Source organism: Geotrypetes seraphini, chromosome 9 (assembly GCF_902459505.1).
Source record: "Geotrypetes seraphini chromosome 9, aGeoSer1.1, whole genome shotgun sequence".
In the NCBI taxonomy this organism is placed as follows: domain Eukaryota; kingdom Metazoa; phylum Chordata; class Amphibia; order Gymnophiona; family Dermophiidae; genus Geotrypetes; species Geotrypetes seraphini.
The window spans coordinates 127,290,010-127,308,307 of NC_047092.1; the positions used below are offsets into that span (position 1 = coordinate 127,290,010).

The 18,298-nt window shown below is 42.9% G+C and overlaps 1 protein-coding gene across 4 annotated transcripts in view; it reads right to left on the reverse strand.

Annotated features, from left to right (window-relative positions):
* SAP130 (Sin3A associated protein 130) overlaps positions 1-17,550 on the reverse strand; it is a 239,210-nt gene extending 221,660 nt beyond the window's left edge. For 2 of the 4 annotated variants that reach the window (XM_033958367.1, XM_033958363.1), the window contains exons 1-2: positions 16,514-16,534; positions 2,468-2,585 (exon numbers count right to left, since the gene is read on the reverse strand). In XM_033958367.1, coding sequence (XP_033814258.1) covers positions 2,468-2,585; positions 16,514-16,519 — 124 coding nt within the window. In that variant the 5' untranslated portion in view covers positions 16,520-16,534. Of the gene's footprint in view, positions 1-2,467; positions 2,586-16,513; positions 16,535-17,029; positions 17,177-17,399 lie in introns of those variants that run through there. The other 2 variants (XM_033958364.1, XM_033958365.1) reach the window with 2 other exon arrangements.
* Positions 17,551-18,298: the final 748 nt, after the last annotated feature.

Here is an 18,298-nt window from a genome sequence, read left to right on the forward strand (position 1 = left end):
GCTCCATTAAGCATAAATAATAGCAAATTTTAAGAGAAATGGAGCTTTATGTAATCAGTGGCTTTGAGCGACCCCAAGATGGGCTTTAACATTTTTAAAAATTATTTTCTAATCAAGCACAATCAAATTAATAGGAAAAATTTCAATTTTCACAGTATTTCCAACTTAAGGTTTTTCTGTACAATCCTGTTGTAACCTGGATTGGCCACTGTTGGAAACAGGATACTGTGCTAGATGGACCATTGATCCATCCAATATGGTTATTCTTATGTTTTTATCGTACAACTACAGATCCCTATTAAAATAAGGATATGGGTGGTTTTGATGATATTATTTAGAGCAGGAGTCCCAACCCCCGGTCCACCGTCTGACATCTAGAAGGGAGACTGGGCCCATGGGAGGGAAGGTGGGTGGGAAAGAGGGAGAGACATACTGTATAGGAAGGGAAAGACAGAGGGAGAGAAAGAGACATATTGAAAATAAAAGGAAAGGCCAAGGGAGAAATGCAGCTGCATACAAAGGGAAGACATGCTGCACAGGAAAGGAAAGGTAGAGGGTGAGACATGCTACACATGAAGAGAGGGAGAGACATATAGCACAGGAAGGGAGAGGCCTTGGAAGAGACATGTTGCACACAAAGGGAAGGAAAAGGGAGAGATATACCATGTTTCCCTGAAAATAAGACATTCCCCAAAAATAAGCCCTAGTGCATATTTTGGAGCACAAATTAATATAAGAACCTGTCTTATTTTTGTGGAAACATGGCAATTGCACTACAGGCATACAGGCACTATTGGGCACCCCACCTTTACCGACTCTGCAGATCAGTATCCAGCCAGGCTGGAGGAGCCTGAGGAGGAAAATCTGAGGCAGCGGTGGAGCAGCAGCACGTGGGGTAGAGACAGAAGATACCCGGAGGTAGGGATCGTCTGGTTGCAGGAAAACAAGCTTAGGGCTCCCACTGATTCTGCATTATGGTAAGTTGTATAATTTCTATTACAATTTTATTAACTTAATAATAATAGAAATGTAATGTATATTGTGCATAAAACTGTCCTACGAACCCACCCCAAATCCTCCCCCCCGCACTGGAAAAATTAGCTTCTATAAAAGCGGCTCTTGGTGTCAAAAAGGTTGGGAACCACTTATTTAGAGGGTTTAAAATGTGTCCAAGGTTATTGGGTGTTGCAGGTTGCAGTGACTATTCATTGTTTTATTGTGTATATTATTGTTTTATCTATAATAATAAAACCCTATAGCGCGCATATGCTCTTGAAACTTCGTGAGTCCTGGCACCGTGAGGTGTGCCTCCATGCCAAATTCGATTTTCGAACACAAAGGCAGGCCAGAACATGTAGCGACTCCCCCCTCATCGTCACTCACTGCTGCCGCTGATTCGGAGGGCGGGGGGGGCACAGGCGCACCTGCCAGCATCTTCTCCAATGGGCCGGGGACCACGGGCGTGCGGCCTGCAGACAGGAGGTTGCCGAAACGCACCAAGCTTCCCCGAGGGGGCGGGGGGAATGGCAAGCAACAGCGAGGAGAGAGTCGGAGCAGGCCGCAGAGGCTGTCGGTGCCTGCAGGCCGCGGCTGCTTCAGGCGGATGTAGGTGGAGGGCAGAGTTGTCGATGTCGGCTTCAGGCGGATGTTGGTGGAGGTAAGGGTTGCTGCTGGACATGGGAAGAGGTGCTGATGGACGGGGGGAGGGGGCAAAAAAAGGAAGGGAAGCCTACTGCTGGACAGGGGGAGTAGAAAAGAGGTGCTGCTGGACAGGGGGGGGGGGCAGAAAAAGGAAGGGAGGCCTACTGCTGGACAGGGGGAACAGAAAAGAGGTACTGTTGGACAGGGGCAGAGGTGCTGATGGACCGGGGGGGGGAAAGGAAGGGAGGCCTACTGCTGGACAAGGGGAGTAGAAAAGAGGTGCTGATGGACAGGGGGGAGTTAAAACAAAGGGAGAAGGGCTGCTTCTGGATAAGGGGAGCAGTGAAGGGGGGGTAGACACAGGGGAAGAAAAAGGAAGGGAGAATGGACAGGGGGAGCAGGCAAGGGGTGGTGGTGGAGAGCCAAGGAAAAAGAAAGACAGAAAGAAAGAAATACAGAAATAGGCTAAGGAGAGAGAGAGAGAGAGAAAGAAAGAAATACAGAAACACACACACACATATTCTAGCACCCATTAATGTAACGGGCTTAAAGACTAGTTATTATATATTTGTTAATCCTTAGATTACATTTATTTTTGCTGCTCATCACATTGGCTGGTTGTTATAAATTGGGAAGCAAATATTTAAAAAAAAATTTAAAAAAAAAAGATTAAAAGAGAAATATTACCAGAGAATGCACCTTCTCAAAATCCATCCTTTACAGATGAATTATTCTAATTAGTATATTCTCCATAGCCCAAGAGTCACAAAAATAGCATAAGGACAATACAACCTTTAGAGCAGCTTAACATCATGTTAGAAGTTACCTGCTACTGATGAGATTAGTCCCCCTGTAGGCCCAGCACTGGTGATCTGTGGCTGTGTTGATACCAGTCCAGAGACAGGGACTCCAGAGCGAGTAAATTGCTGGGAGCTCATTTCCACCTAGGGAACAAGGTAAAAGGCTATGAAAAGCACAGCTGTAGAATCTTTTGTCAGATATATGTTCAACACATCTAACACAACTGAATTTCAAAATGGTTTTAGACAAGTTCCTTGGGGAAAAAGTCCATAAATAATTAGCCAGGTATATTTGGAAACTTTTTTCCCCTAGGGTGAACAGCAAGGAATAGGGATTTAGTGGATGCTAAATACTAGGTAGTATATATTTTAAAAAATTTGGAGAAAATATTTCTCTCACTCACTACATTATCTCTGGAACATATTGCTGGAGGACATGGTATAAACAGTTTATAAGGAAAGACAAAAGAGGTTAGGGCTCTTTAGCTTGGAAGAGACGGCTGAGGGGAGATATGATTGAAGTCTATAAAATCTTGAGTGGTATAGAATGGGTACAAGTGGATCGATTTTTTACTCCTTCAAAAATTACAAAGACTAGGGGGACACTCAAAAGTTACAGGGAAATACTTTTAAAACCAATAGGAGGAAATATTTTTTCATTCAGAGAATAGTTTAGTTCTGGAACACATTGTCAGAGGTTGTGGTAAGAGCAGTTAACATAGAAGGTTTGGACAATTTCCTGTAGAAAAAGTGCTATTGAGATAGACATGCTGGAAGCTACTACTTGCCCTGGATTGGTAGCATGGAATGTTGCTACTATTTGAGGTTTTGCCAGGTACTAATGACCTGGACAGACAATTGGTCTGATCCAATAAAGCTATTCTTATGCTCTTATGGATAAATTCTGGGATGTCCATAAACATGGTAGACCTGGGGAAAGCCTCTGTTTATCCTGAGAGGTGGGGTTAAAGTAGCATGGAATCTTGCTACTTTTTGGGATTGTGCCCAGTACTTTTCACCTGGATTGACCACTGCTGAAAACAGGATGCTGGGTGACCTTCATGGCATGTCTTATGTTCTTGTATGCTTCATAATATTCTAGGAGATAATCTCAAGTTCAAACACTGGGTATAAACAATTACCACAGATGTCACTTGTGCAAATAAAGCTCTTCTATAAAAACTGGATCATTAGACATGGCAGGCCTCGTGAGAAAAGCACATATTTCTGTACAAAATACAAACCCAAGAGTCCTACTCCTATTTCTTAATACTACATTGCTGTTTTTCCATTCACAGCAGCATTAGAAAATAAGCCTTTTGGCTTTAAAAGGTTTTAAATGTCTATATCCTTATAATAAGCAAGACACACCAACCCCCTCTCTTACTAAGATGCGCTAACCGATTAGCGCGCGCTAAACGCTAACGCATCCATAGACTAACATGCATGCGTTAGCATTTAGCATGCACTAAATCGATTAGCACGCGCTAATCGGTTAGCGCACCTTAGTAAAAGAGGGCCCAAGTCTCTTTATTGTCACCGGCTCTTTCACTTAAGACTACTAGACCATAAAAAAATGATTGATTCTCATTCATTTCCAGCATTGCTAAATATGTGTTTAATTCAGAGAAACAAGCCTTTTTAATATGCAAAAAAAAATTTTAAGCAATCTACGGTAAATATTCTTTTAAAAAAAATAAAATAATGCTTTTTAAGAAGCTAACTATAAGTTGGGTATCCATAAGACAAAGATAAGCCACAGCATAGCAATGCAGTCCACTCAGTTAAGAAATTGGGTAAAACAAACAAGAATTGACAAATTAGCGATATTATTTAATTTATTCATTCATTCATTTAGCCCGTCCTCCCAAAAGAGCCCAGAATGGATTACAGGAGTACATACATAGTATAATTAAGACAAACATGGACAAGACACCCTATGAAGTCTGCAGGTAAGAAGTTATCTACCTCAGTCTTCAGTAGCTACTAAGAAAATAGGTGCCATGCTGGTCAGACCAATTGGTTATCAAGACAAAACATCATATCTGTAACTGAGGCCAATCTGGGTCACTTGAAAGCAAACAGCAGATCCCAATAGTAAAGATCATTCCGTGCTGCACTCTCTTAGCCAATAAGATTGTAGGGATGTTTATAAACTCCTAAGAGCCAGCATTTTTTGGTTGTTTTGTTTTAGGTTGGTTTTCCTATACTTGGGACACGTTTACGACCTATAGTGACTGCATCTGGTGAAGCTTACAAGTTTATAGGTCCTTACTAGTCAAACTTTTACATGCATATTCCAATAAACACACACAGTGAGGTAGACCTCAAATGATTTTCAGAAGACTGTGTTCATGAAGAACTAGCTAAAGAAGACAAAGATGGGGCCAGATGGGATACATCCGAGGGTACTAAAGAACAGGGAACTTCTGGTTTCTGACCTTTCCAAAGCTGGAGGACTGGACAAGAATGGATATGGTCCCTCTCCACAAAAACAGAAGGAGGTTAGAGACTACAAGTTGGTTAGTCTGATCTTGTAGAGTCCCTCAGTCTGCATTTCACAGCTATTTGACAGAAGCTCCAGAAAAATAAAACCAAAGCAAAACAAAAAACTTTAACAAACTTCATCTCAGGCGATGCACTTCATAGGTCTGCAGACTACCTGTGAAATACCAGGAAACCTCAAAAACTTCCATCACTAAAACTAGCATTTGCTCCCGTGGCACCACTTATCAACCAAAGGAGTGCTTGTTCCCTGAGAACCTGTGACATGAGGCAGCTATAACATGCCCCCCAACGACAGCACACTGGAAAAGGGAGAATCAAAGCAGTTCATCCAGTTGCACCTTGCCAGTAGCTATAAATCATCTTGCTCTCACCATGACTATTATAGATAAAGGCATTTATTCACCATCAAATGACAATGGCGCTTATGGTATCTGCACACTAGGGTGTTCCACAATAGTATGCAAAAAAAAAAAAACCAACTTTGTCAAATCTGTGTCTCCATAAGGCTTATTTTTGTCCACTTGCTATGTCTTACTCGTGTAAAATTTCAGCTTGATTAGACAATATTTAGAGGTCACCCCAGCATGCACTGCTTGCTTATGTGTTGTGAATGTAGGTGATGGTACACAATTAGTTTGTATGGCATCATCTAGTTTGTGATCTGCACCCGAAAACTGGCTCCTTGGGAAGTCAGTTTGTTAGATGTCAACTCCTAGACTGCCATATGGATTGGATGTTCTTCGACTGATCAATCTTCATCACCATGATGAAGGAAAACCTTTACATAATATAACATAAAAACTCACTTGTATACTGCAAATACCATTAAATTCTATGTGGTTCACAGAGACAAGTAATACAAATGAATAAACATCCAATATCTAACTTCCAAAAGATTCCGTAAAAAGATGCATCTTTAAGGCACGTCAAAATTGTTGATACAAGCTTCAAAGTGTGAATATGTGAGTCAGATTCCTAATCCATGAGGCTGCCTGAAAAGACAGCCGTCATTCCTGGAATTTCTTATATTTATATCCCTTTACAGGAGGAAACAAAAATAATGAATGAGATTTTCTAGAATGTTTATAATTTGTAATAATGAAAGATTCCATAAGATACTCTGGAATTAAGCCTGTTAATACCGTAAAACAAATACAGCCGAATTTAAATTTAACCCGTGACTCAACCAGAAGCCAGTGCAATCAACGATAGAAATCGGTGACATGGTCATACTTCTTTAAATCAAAAATCAGTCTAACTGCTGCATTCTTAATTATGCGCAGTCTTTGAAGATTTTTTTGAGCACCAGCAAGATGAACGATGTTACAATAATCTAGCTGACTAAGGATTGAACCAACAGTTGAAAGGAGTTAACATCAAAATATGCTCTAATAGTTCTTAGTTTCCATAGAGAATAGAAATCCTTTCAACGAGTCAACCTGATTTTTCATGGTAAGGATACGATCTAGAATTACACCAAGTATCTTTATGATTGGCTGGATGCTATAGACTTTATCATTTAAAGCAATAGTCAGCGTTGGCAGTATGGGATTGAAACAGGATATCAACAATGAACAGACTCTTGCATTAGGAAGCTGAAGAAACTACACCAATTGTTGCAAACAAAGCGCTCACAGCCATTTCCAGAAATCTATGGTTTCTGTCCAAGCACTTAGCAGCACATGCCTTTTTTAATGACAGAATTGCACCAGAAACAAAACGATGAATGGTACAAAACTTACAGTACCCACCATTGCCAAACATTCCATGATATCTCATGCATATAGATGAAACAGAACCTGTGATCTTTGAAAGTCTTGTAACACAGAAAACACTCATTTTTTGATCTCTTGATTGAAGGCGTTTCAACAAAAGTGAAAATATTCCTGAAGAAACATCCCAAAGAGTAGACTGACGATCCAGTTTTCAAGGAAACTTTGGAATCAGGCATCCAAACTGACTGTTAATAATGCAGCAGAACGAGGGATAAGCCTCATTGAAAAATTCAGCGATACACAAAGACGTTTCCTTCTGCATCAAAGGCAGCTTTTACATCATAAACTATACTTTTACATCATAAATTATCTTGTGATAATTAGTGCACAAGAATTACAATATACTGTTAAGCTTAGCGGTAGTTTTAAAAAACAGCGAGGTGAGGTGACCCTTAAACTTTGTTTTTAGTAAAATTTTGTGCATTTTTCATTTTTATATAAAGGAATAAAATCAGCCTCGTGGACAAACGAAATGTTAATGTTTTGGGACCACCTTACTGCGCACCGATTCAATCTTACTAAACACTGGTACTAATCCCCTCCTTGTTGATATAGGCATGGGTACTGCTAAATAATATCTCCTTCCTACAGAAGCAGAAGTGTACACTTTCTTGTTCTTAGTTCAGGGGTGCCCAAAAGGTTCATCGCGATCGACCAGTAGATCGCAAGGGCAATGCGAGTCGATCAAGGAGCCCACCCCAGGCTCCATGATCGACTCGCGTTGCCTTTGTGTTGTCCCTGCTTTCCCAATGCCGCAAAAGCCAGGCGAGTGCATCCACTGCACAAGCGCTAGGCCCACAAGCCTTCCCTCCCCCCTCCCCCCAACGTCAGAGAGGAAGTTCCAGGCCAGCCAATCGCTGCCTGGCTGGCCTGTAACTTCCTCTTCGACGTCAGAATTGACGTCGGTGGGGGAAGGGGGGAAGGTTTATGGGCCTGGTGCACGGTTGAGAGTGAAGCGCAGGTTGGGAGTGAAGTCATGAGAAGGAATAGAGGGGAACGATGAAGTGAATTGAAAGGGTTAATAGCTGGGACAGAGAATGTTGTTATGAAGAGCCAGAAGTGTCTGAAAGTTCTAAAGCAGGGGAGTCAAACTCAAATCACATAAGGGGCCGAAATCTAAAACATAGGCTAAGTCGTGAACTGGAATTTTTATTAAGATAATTACACCCTCCTTTGCACCGGTGGCTGCTCCTATGCTCACATGACTTCTGTGAGCATTGGATCAATCGCTGCCACCGCCGGCGCCAAAACCCACACTGCGCACCAGCAAAGGAGGGGGTTTGTCTTAATCTCGCTTCAATTGGCAACCAATGCAATATGCAATAATATTTTATCACATCATCAAACTTTTTCAAATTAAATATCAATTGGACTCCTGTGTTCTAAATGATCTGCATCCTCTTAATGGTTTTTTTTGCATATAGATAAATAAACAATATTGCAATAATCCAAAGCACTCAAAATGTGTGACTGAACCAAGAGCCGAAAAGAGAGAAAATCAAAATATGGCCTTGTTCTTCAAAATTTCCACAGCAAAAAGTAGCATTTTCTGATGGCAGAAAAAAAAAAAAAAAGATTGTTGGCATACTGGATGGACCACACAGACTATGATCAGGAGGCCAAAAACTTAAAGCCCTTCTTTAGATACGTGAAAGGGAAAAAACCTGCAAAAGAGGCAGTGGGACCCCTGGACGACCAGGGAAGAAAAGGGTACATCAAGGAAGATAAACAAATCGCAGACAAACTAAATTCCTTCTTTGCGTCCGTCTTTACGAAGGAGGACACCTCAACAATACCTGAAGCGGAGAAAGTGTTTGCAGGAGAAATAGAAGACAGCCTCACCACAGTTGAAGTGGACTTAGACCAGATATACTATCAGATCGACAAACTTAAAAGTGACAAATCCCCTGGACCGGATGGAATTCACCCGAGAGTCTTAAAGGAATTGAAGGTTGAAATCGGAGAGTTATTGCAAAAACTTGTAAACCTGACAATCAGAACTGGACAGATACCGGACGACTGGAGGATAGCGAACGTCACGCCAATTTTCAAAAAAGGATCGAGAGGGGAACCGGGCAACTATAGGCCTGTGAGTCTTACGTCTGACCCGGCAAGATGGTTGAAGCACTGATCAAGGATAGCATAGTCCGGCACTTGGACGCACACGACTTGATGAAACCCAGTCAACATGGATTCAGGAAAGGGAAATCATGTTTGACGAATTTACTCCAATTTTTTGAGACCGTGAACGAGCAAATTGATAGTGGGAAGCCGGTGGACATAATATACTTGGACTTCCAGAAAGCGTTCGACAAAGTTCCACACGAAAGACTTCTCAGAAAACTACAAAGCCATGGCATAGAGGGAGATATACAAAGATGGCTAGGCAAATGGCTGGAAAACCAAAAGCAGAGAGTGGGCATAAATGGGAAGTTCTCCGACTGGGAGAAAGTGACTAGTGGTGTACCCCAGGGCTCGGTACTTGGGCCGATCCTTTTTAATATTTATATCAATGACCTGGAGGAAGGAACATCCAGTGAGATCATCAAGTTTGCAGACAATACAAAACTATGCCGGGAAATCAGATCGCAGGAGGATAGAGAGGAACTCCAGAGCGACTTGTGTCGGTTAGAAACATGGGCGGAGAAATGGCAGATGAAGTTCAATGTGGAGAAATGCAAGGTAATGCATTTAGGCAATAAGAATAAGGAATACGAGTATACAATGTCAGGTGCAACTCTGGGGAAGAGTGAACAAGAAAAGGACCTGGGTGTACTGATAGATAGGATCCTGAAGCCGTCGGCACAATGCGCGGCAGCAGCAAAGAAGGCAAATAGAATGTTGGGCATGATAAAGAAAGGAATCTCGAGTAGATCGGAGAAAGTTATAATGCCGCTTTATAGGGCAATGGTCAGACCACACTTGGAATACTGCGTCCAACATTGGTCTCCCTACCTAAAGAAGGATATAAAACTGCTGGAGAGGGTGCAGAGACGAGTAACAAAACTGGTGAAGGGTATGGAGAAACTGGAATACGAGGATAGACTTATAAAACTAGGATTGTTCTCCCTTGAGAAAAGGAGACTGCGTGGGGATATGATCGAGACCTTCAAAATACTGAAAGGAATCGACAAAATAGAGCAGAGAAGATTATTTACATTGTCCAATTTGACACGGACTAGAGGACATGTAATGAAGCTAAGGAGGGACAGGTTCAGGACTAATGTCAGGAAGTTCTGCTTCACTCAGAGAGTGGTTGACACCTGGAATGCCCTCCCAGAGGAGATTATTGCGGAATCGACCGTCCTAGGCTTCAAGAGCAAACTAGATGCATATCTCCTTAAGAGAGGCATATAAAGATATGGTGGACTATAAATTACGCCAGGTGTACACCAGGCAGGGCCTCCGCGTGTGCGGATCGCCGGACTTGATGGACCGAAGGTCTGATCCGGAGATGGCAGTTCTTATGTTCTTATCTGCTGTGATTTACAATGCTACTATGTATATTACATCCACTCTGCGGTCCTGCGAATCCTTCAAGACTACACACCTCTGAAGGGAAGTACACTTAATATCTGAGCTACCAGCAAGTCTACTTTAAGATGAACGAACTAATGGAATCCAGGGGCCATAGGATACAGCCTTGTCATTGGCTTAGCTCCCCTTAGAGAGCCCTCTGGGACCTCCTAGTGCTCTGTAATTAGAAAGGTTAGATCTTGATGCGATGGAAAAACTGAAGTCTGTGCCTGGGAAACACTCATAATCGAACACTGCGCCATCAGTCTGCGGAGGCTCCAGGTTTAACTCCCATAATGACTCCAGGATAAGCTCCAACAGCACCAACACTTTAAACAGGCAGCGTAATGTTGAGCTTCCCTTTGCTCAAGGGGGACTATGTAATCATCTCCTGTCCTCCCAAATCTATTTTAGATTCTTGAGTCCCACAAGAGAGATGAGGCACTCTGGGACAGTAATGACATAAAATCTGACCTCCAGTCCCACATCCCTTCCACACCCCCAGACTGGTCCTCTAGCTCCTGATCAGGAATTTCTGGAGTAGAAAATGCACTTAAAGATGACACATCCCCTTGCAAAGCCATCATTATCCCCTAGACTGATGGAAGATCCCTGATAGTTTAAGTAGGCTTTCCACAATAAACTCACAAACTCTGGAATAAATCCCTGACTAGAGGTCCCCGAGGCACTCTTCCAGGGTTCACTATGTCATTTTGTGCCCTGAACTTTGCCAGAGCTCCTTCCCCCAGCTCCTGAGAGAGTTTCTTCCCTGACCAAGGGGTCCTGTGTGATCTCCCAGCTGTGAGGATGCCAGATGGGGCTAAGCTTCCAAGGCTCTGGCCCCTTCCTCACTTGCCCCATAACACAAGGCACACAACCATTTTTCAGCCGGTCATCCATCGCAAATCTGGCATGATACAGGGGTAACTCCATTAGAGTCCATCCCAAAGTGATTAAAAGTGAACTCGAGTGGTCTTTGAGGCAGATAAAAGTTTTTAATCAAAATCAGGAAAATCCAAGATGGCTGGCTGCCACAGCAATGAGGATGTGCTAAAAACAGCCTGTGAAAACCCACCCAAGGGAAGGGGTTTTTGGAGGCAGGAGACCCTAAAAACAGCTCCAGAAATGCTTAAAAATAGCATCTGATAAATCAGGATGTAAGCCAGCTCCAATGGGGACTGAACCCCAAGCTCCAAGCAGTCCAATGCAAGCTGGCTGAAGAGGAACTCCGAGGGTTACCTGCCAGCTGCAGACTTTTAACACAGAGTTTGTGTCCTCTCCCAGGCAGAGCTGCTCCAGGGTCACCAGGAACCTCCTCAGCATCGAAAAGCCTCGAATTTGGATAAAACAAAAATAATAAAAGATTACCATAGCAGATCAGAAACACAACTTCTCAACTCACTTGCAGAAGGAAAAAAATGAAGAGGGCGCTGCAGCACTGGAGAGGAGGCAGAGCTGAAGAATATTAATTTCATCCTTCTGCAGTTCAACTCACAAGTATGGGATATCACCTACTGTCAGGACTCATATGCTTTGTAACAGAATTTAAGTCTACTAAATAAGAATTTAAATACATTTTAATCACATTACTCAATCTTTATAAGTCTGACTGATCTACGTTGGCTTCATTTTCAAAAGAAATAACAAACAGACCACTAAAGTAATGTAGTTTAAAATGTTCAGGCACAGCAACACTGGCAAAGTCAGAATTTATTTTTTGAAAGAGACCTACATTAGCATGGTAGTCTTATTGCCACATACTGCCTTTGCATGCACCTAAAAATGGATTTTTAAGTAAACAGACTGCACAGCCACCATGCATCATGTGTGACACTTAAATATGGCTAGGGAAGGCAATAGCAAACCTCTCAATTAGTCTGCCAAGAAACCAAGCAAGTGGTAACTCCCATAAGTTATTTGCAACTTGGTACTTGTATACAGGGGACTCTTTACCTTTATTTCTCCACACATCCCCCTCAATATTTGAAGCACTACAAATAAGAATAACCATAAGAACAAAAGACATGTAACTGGAGAACAGCAAACCTAGAATTCTTCACTCCACAACACAACATACAAAAAAATAATACTGAAGTAACACCAAAACTTAAGTAAGGACAACATATAATCAATCTTAATGGCAGATACACTGATGTAACATAAAACATTACAAAAATGACACTCAGGGTTGGATTCTCAAAACTTACTGTGCCTTTAATGCTTGAGTACCTGAATAAATTCATGTAAACTGTTCTGAGCTCCTCTGGGAGAACGATATAGAAAATTGAATAAATAAATAAATTTAACGATGGTCACAGTTTAGTGTGCCAGTATTTTATCATCAATTATCAGAACGGCTTACCATGGTCTTTTCCGAGCTTCCTAGCAGCCTCCGACTCTGCCATGCAAATGTAGTACAACAAGGTCATTACTATTAAAATGGTAGTAAAATGGGCTCATTAATAATTAAACAAGCACTCCAGGCAATTCTCTATCATCGCTGGGTTATTCTCCAAGCAAAGCATCAGCTTTTAACAATCAAAAATTACTGGTTGGTCTGGGGTGCCAGTACTGTGAAAAGCGTGTCTCAGGCACATGTTTCTGGCTGTGGCTCATGATAAAAATGGGAAAAAAAAACATTTATTTCACATAAATGATAGTAATATAGTGATTGGTGAAAAAAAATCTCAAAAGCACAAGTCTCGAGTGTGTTTATTAGAGGCGTGTATTAAATACGTGTCTTATACGCACTTGTAGAAGCAAACGATCGCACCTCCCCTCTCTTCCCTCCAATAGCGCTGTAACCCCTATGATTGACATGGCGATGTAGTGTTACTGGTAGTTCTCCGCCCCTCCTATCCACCCATGCCTCTTTCCCTCCATCCAATAGTGCTGGCATGCCTATGATTGACATAACAACGTAGCTTTGCTGGTAGTTCACTGTCCCTCCTATCCACCCATGCCTCTTTCTGTGGACTATGCTAACTAAGCATGTGCTAATCATTATCACCAGCAACTCATCTCATGTAAATTTTGTGACTCTCCGCAAACCTCATTTGCATGCACAGTTCTTCAAGAATGGCTCATCTTTATTGAATCATTACATTTATGGCTGCTATAGCGGCCCATTGGATTTTGCTGGCAATATTAGAGAATCCAGCCCTCAGAATCACTATAGCATTAACTTTCAGGACCCAAACAGCAATATCTTTATTTATGAAAAGGTAGCACTGCAAATATTACGTCAGGTCTTTATAACACCCAACACACTACCTATTAAAACAGTTCTCAACTCAGTCGGATTTTCAGGATTTCTAAAATGAATATGCATGAGATTTGCACACATTGGAGGCAGTGCATGCAAACAAATCTCAGGATCTCGTGCATATTTCGATGGGAAATCTCGAAAACCCAATCCCTGTACTAAAAGACCAAAGAGGAATGGTAGATATTTATAAACTATATGCTAAAAAAATGCATACACCACCTCAGATATACAAACAAAAATTACAGACACTCATAAAATACAAGATACCACAAATTAGTAATAGATAAACGTAAGGCAAAAACTGAACTGGAAGCCCCACAAATTTAGCCTCTGAAAACTGCAACAATTGAAAGAGAAAAAAAGAAATGCAGTTCCATTGCAAAGTGCTAAGCAAAATACAAAGACAACAGAGATGCATATTTCGCAAAGCTGATATATTTCCAATAAAATATTTTCTGTCTTCATTGTCTGGGCATTTTATTTTTCTCCAATAGCTTTAGTCCCAGTCTCTCTTCTTCTGCCTTTCATTCTAGAGTCTTTTGTGATATCTTCTCTCTTCTTCAACACCTACTCGATGTTAACTTTTTCTGCCTCTCTAATCACTGAAAATTCACCTTCTCCAATCCTCAATCTCACCTTTTTTTTATTTTTCACTTGTTAATTTTATATCTCCTCCTCAATTCATTGTTCCACTCTCATCCTCTCCCTAACTCTCCCAATTTCCCTGTCTCATTTCTTCCCCAGCCTCTTAGGATAGAAGCTGGACAAGGGTTCTGCTGCACAGGGGGATGGGAGTAATGGAGGGATAGAAAGATGCTCTTGGTCAGGCCCCTCTGACAAATTTAAGAATCCATTGCAGCCCACAAGCCAAAACGTTTGCCCACTCCTGACCTAGAGACACTAAACAAAGAGCGACTGATACTCAAACAAGTTTGTAAGCAAATGATTTGCGTGGAGGTTCATTGTAATCCCCATCCGATCCTGCCAATAAATCACTGTAAAAGCGAATATCACACATGCGCAGAGCCGGCAGGGGAAGCCCCAAAGCAGCCTCTTGCCACTCAGTTGTTCACAGAAGGAAACCTTTTTTTAAATGGAAACAGACGTTGTGCATTACCCATGCACAATATCTGTCCAGCCTCCTCTCTCGACCAAAGCTGTCACCCCCTCCCCCAATGACAACCATGGGTCCCCGAATCCCTCCAACGATGATGACTGCCCATGCAATGCACCCAGAGAGACAGGAAGGATGCCCATTCTTTTCAGCTTCAGCAACCCAGTTGTGCATCCGGGCCACCTGGACCCCACCCCAACACTCCCTCACACTACACCCCACCAAGATCCCAAGACAGCCCTGGTGGTTGTCGTCAGGTGGGGGGGGGGGGGGGGGTGCAGCCGCTCATTATCGGGGGTGGCTCAATTCACCTTTTTTTAATGGGGCAAATATTGTGCATGCGTAACATACACACAGCATCTGTGCCCATTTAAAAAATAAAAAAAAAGATATGGTATATTAATGTCAGGGCTGAACTATGTGTAGGACAGGTAAGCGACTGGTCTTGACCAGCCAGTCACTTTTCTTAGGTCACTAAAAGCAATCACTCTTTTTTTATGCATCAGAAAGCCAAGTTAGAACATTAATTGCTCTGCTAGTTTACATGGCATTTCAATATTAATGACCTTATTTGCTTGGGCAGATCAGAGATTGAGCGATTGTGCACAACCACATGGTGAGCTGTTTTGTGCATCGGGTTGGCAAATCCAATCATCGCTAAACCAGTCAAAACCTGTTTACTGACGATTGTTAAACGATCGCTGACTTTAGTGTATCTGGGCCTTATTCCTTTCTGTGTTTTACCCACTCTTGCAACATTGTTGGGCAGACTGGATGGACCACACAGGTCTATCATCTGTGTGGTGCAGTGGTTAGAACCACAGCCTCAGAACTCTTGAGGTTGTGGGTTCAAATCCCACACTGCTCCTTGTGACCCTGGGCAAGTCATTTAATCCCCCATTGCCCTAGGTACATTAGATAAAGAGTGTGAGCCTGCCAGGACAGATAGGGAAAAATGCTCAAGTACCTGAATGTACACCACTTAGGTCACAGGTGTCAAACTCAAGGCCCATGGGGCAAATCCGGTCCGCCAGGTCGTTTTATGCAGCCCGCGCTCCGATACCCCCAGTTTTACCTTGTGGCTGGCTCCCTCCTCCTCACAGCCATAATGTGCACAGAGCCGCGTGCAGCGGCTCCTCGCACGTCCCACACCTCATCCAGAAGCATTCTCTCTGAAGTTGCAACATCAGGTTCAGGTGCAGGACCACAAGGAGCCGCTTAATGCGGCTCCATTCACACTACAGTTGTGAGGAGGAGGGAGCCAGCCACAAGATGACACCGGGTGGGGGGGGGGCATTGGACGCGGGCTGCATAAAACAGCCAGAAGGTTAGACACCCACCAGAGGGAGGCACAGCATGGAGGGTGGGAGACGTAGGGGGAATGGTTTTATTTTCAAGTTAGTGTTTGAAGTGTGTCAATTTTGAGCATTTTAATCTGTTGTCTATCTTTATGCACTGCTCAGGAAGAAATACATTGGTTTCTTTTTCTCTAGGGGGTCGTACTGCATGCAGAATCTTGAATCTTAGGGTGTTTTTAAAAAAAAATATATTAGTACTTTTAGTTTTTGGTCCCATATTTGCATAGGGGTTATCTGTGTTCTGGTAGGAATGAATGTTGAGAAGCATATAGTGTGTTTTGTGTAGTTTAATTTTGTGGTTAACCATTACCATTATGTGTTAATAAGATTATATTGTGTGTGTATATATGAAAAATGAATGGAAAAAATGGTGTTATGATGAGTATTATTATGGGGGCGGGGTCTGGCCAGCGACTTAGCCTGTGTTTTGGATTTCAGTCCCTTAATGTGAGGGTTTGACACCCCTGACTTAGGTTATGAGTGGAATATAAATGCTAAACATAAATAAATAATTAAATGTTCTATGTTACTACCTCCATGAGCTCTTTTGCTTGATTCTACCATTTCATTCCTTTTTCCCTTCCACAGTCTCTCTTCTAACATCTTCCTCATCCTCGTCCAGCATCTTCTTGTTCTCTCTCTCTCTGTCCGTCCGTTCCACCCCCCCCCCCCCCCATCTATGGTATAGCATCGCCTTTCACTTTTCCCTATCCCTTTCCAAATCCAGCATATCATCGCTTCCCCCCGGTCCATTCTTTCTTTCTCCTTCCCCCAACGCAGGCAGAACAGCAAGAACACAGCAAGGATCACTAACTAAAACAAAACAACCACGTGAGGCCAGCGCCTGCGAATACTGAAGACCCGCCCACTTCGAAGTAGACTTCCTGTTCCGGAGTGGGCGGGGAAGAGGCTGGCAGATTCTGCGCTTATCTCTTGTTTTAGTCGCTGGCCCTGAGTTTCACCGCCTACTGTAATAGTGGGGTCTCGCTAGCTCGGTGGCCCAGATCGCAGAGGCTAAGTCCCTGCAATAACATATTTAGATAACTTACCACTACTGAAGGATTCCGAAGTGAGTTAGATCCTAAGCTACAGAAAATGTTTTTGTGACACTTCCCTGAAAAAAAGTTAGAAAGTGTAGGGGGAACAGCTTATAAATGACTTGGTCACCAAACCGAGATACCAAACCAGTCGCATTACGCGTGTAACACGCATTTGACTGCTCTCACACAGGGGACCCTCTTAGTCTTTTACACGCATTCAAGGACCCTCCCCCTGCCTAGCATCTCTCCCTCTCTTCCACTTTCCCCGGTACAGCTTGTCTCCTCCCCGTCTACAATCCGGCATTTTTCCCTCCATTCCCCCTATCCCGCCCGCAGTTCGGCACCTCTCTTTCTCAAACTCCCCGCTCCCACGTCCTACCTTCAAGCTTGTCTTCGAGGTCGGCGGCAACAATTCATACAGGTTGCCTAACACCGATCCCGACGCTTTCCTTCTCTAGCGTCCCGCCCCCTCTGACGCAACTTCTTTCCTTCTTCTGCCTCCCGCCCAGCCGGAAACAGGAAGTCGCATCTGAGAGGGGTGGGGGACAGTTGAGGGTCAGAAGTTGGGTAGAGGATGTGGGAGATTGAAGAAGTATAATTATCAGGATAAGTATTGGGAAAGCTATGTGAATTGGTAAGGTAGTTGGTGGCCTAAAACTAAAAGGCAAGTTTGAAGGTAGGACGGTGCGGTTGAGAGATGTCAGACCGTGGTGGTGGTTGGTTGGGTTTTGAGAGAGAGGAATAGATATCGGGGGAGGGAAATACCGTATGTGAACCGCCTAGAAGTCACGCGATTATGGCGGTATAGAAGAATAAAGTTATTATGTGTTTTTGAGGGTATGCTTCGTTTTTTTTTATTTGGTGACATAGATACACTGGGCTGGTTGTGGCCTTATTGACGTCTCCGTGCTGGGGTGGTCTGTGAGCTGTTTGGAGGAAGGGCTCAGGACCTGTCTTTGGTAGTCCCTGGCCCAAAGAGAGAATTTGCCATAAGCTTCTTGTGTGCCCAGTTAACTGCATCACGAGCCTGCGAAACAGCCTCTTCTAGACTCCTGCAAATTTATGCTCGCATGTAGGGACTTGCATATGCACTATTCGTTCCCACCCGTAATACTTTTGAATCTAAATACAAGATCTTTTTATTCCTCTTGCTTTATTTTACAGTTGCGATTTTGAAAATAAAATTTTCCCTTTTAACCATTTTGAATTTATTTTATAGAAAAAGAAGAATGAAGGCAGGACTATATCTTGTTCCCATATTAAGAACATAAGAAGTGT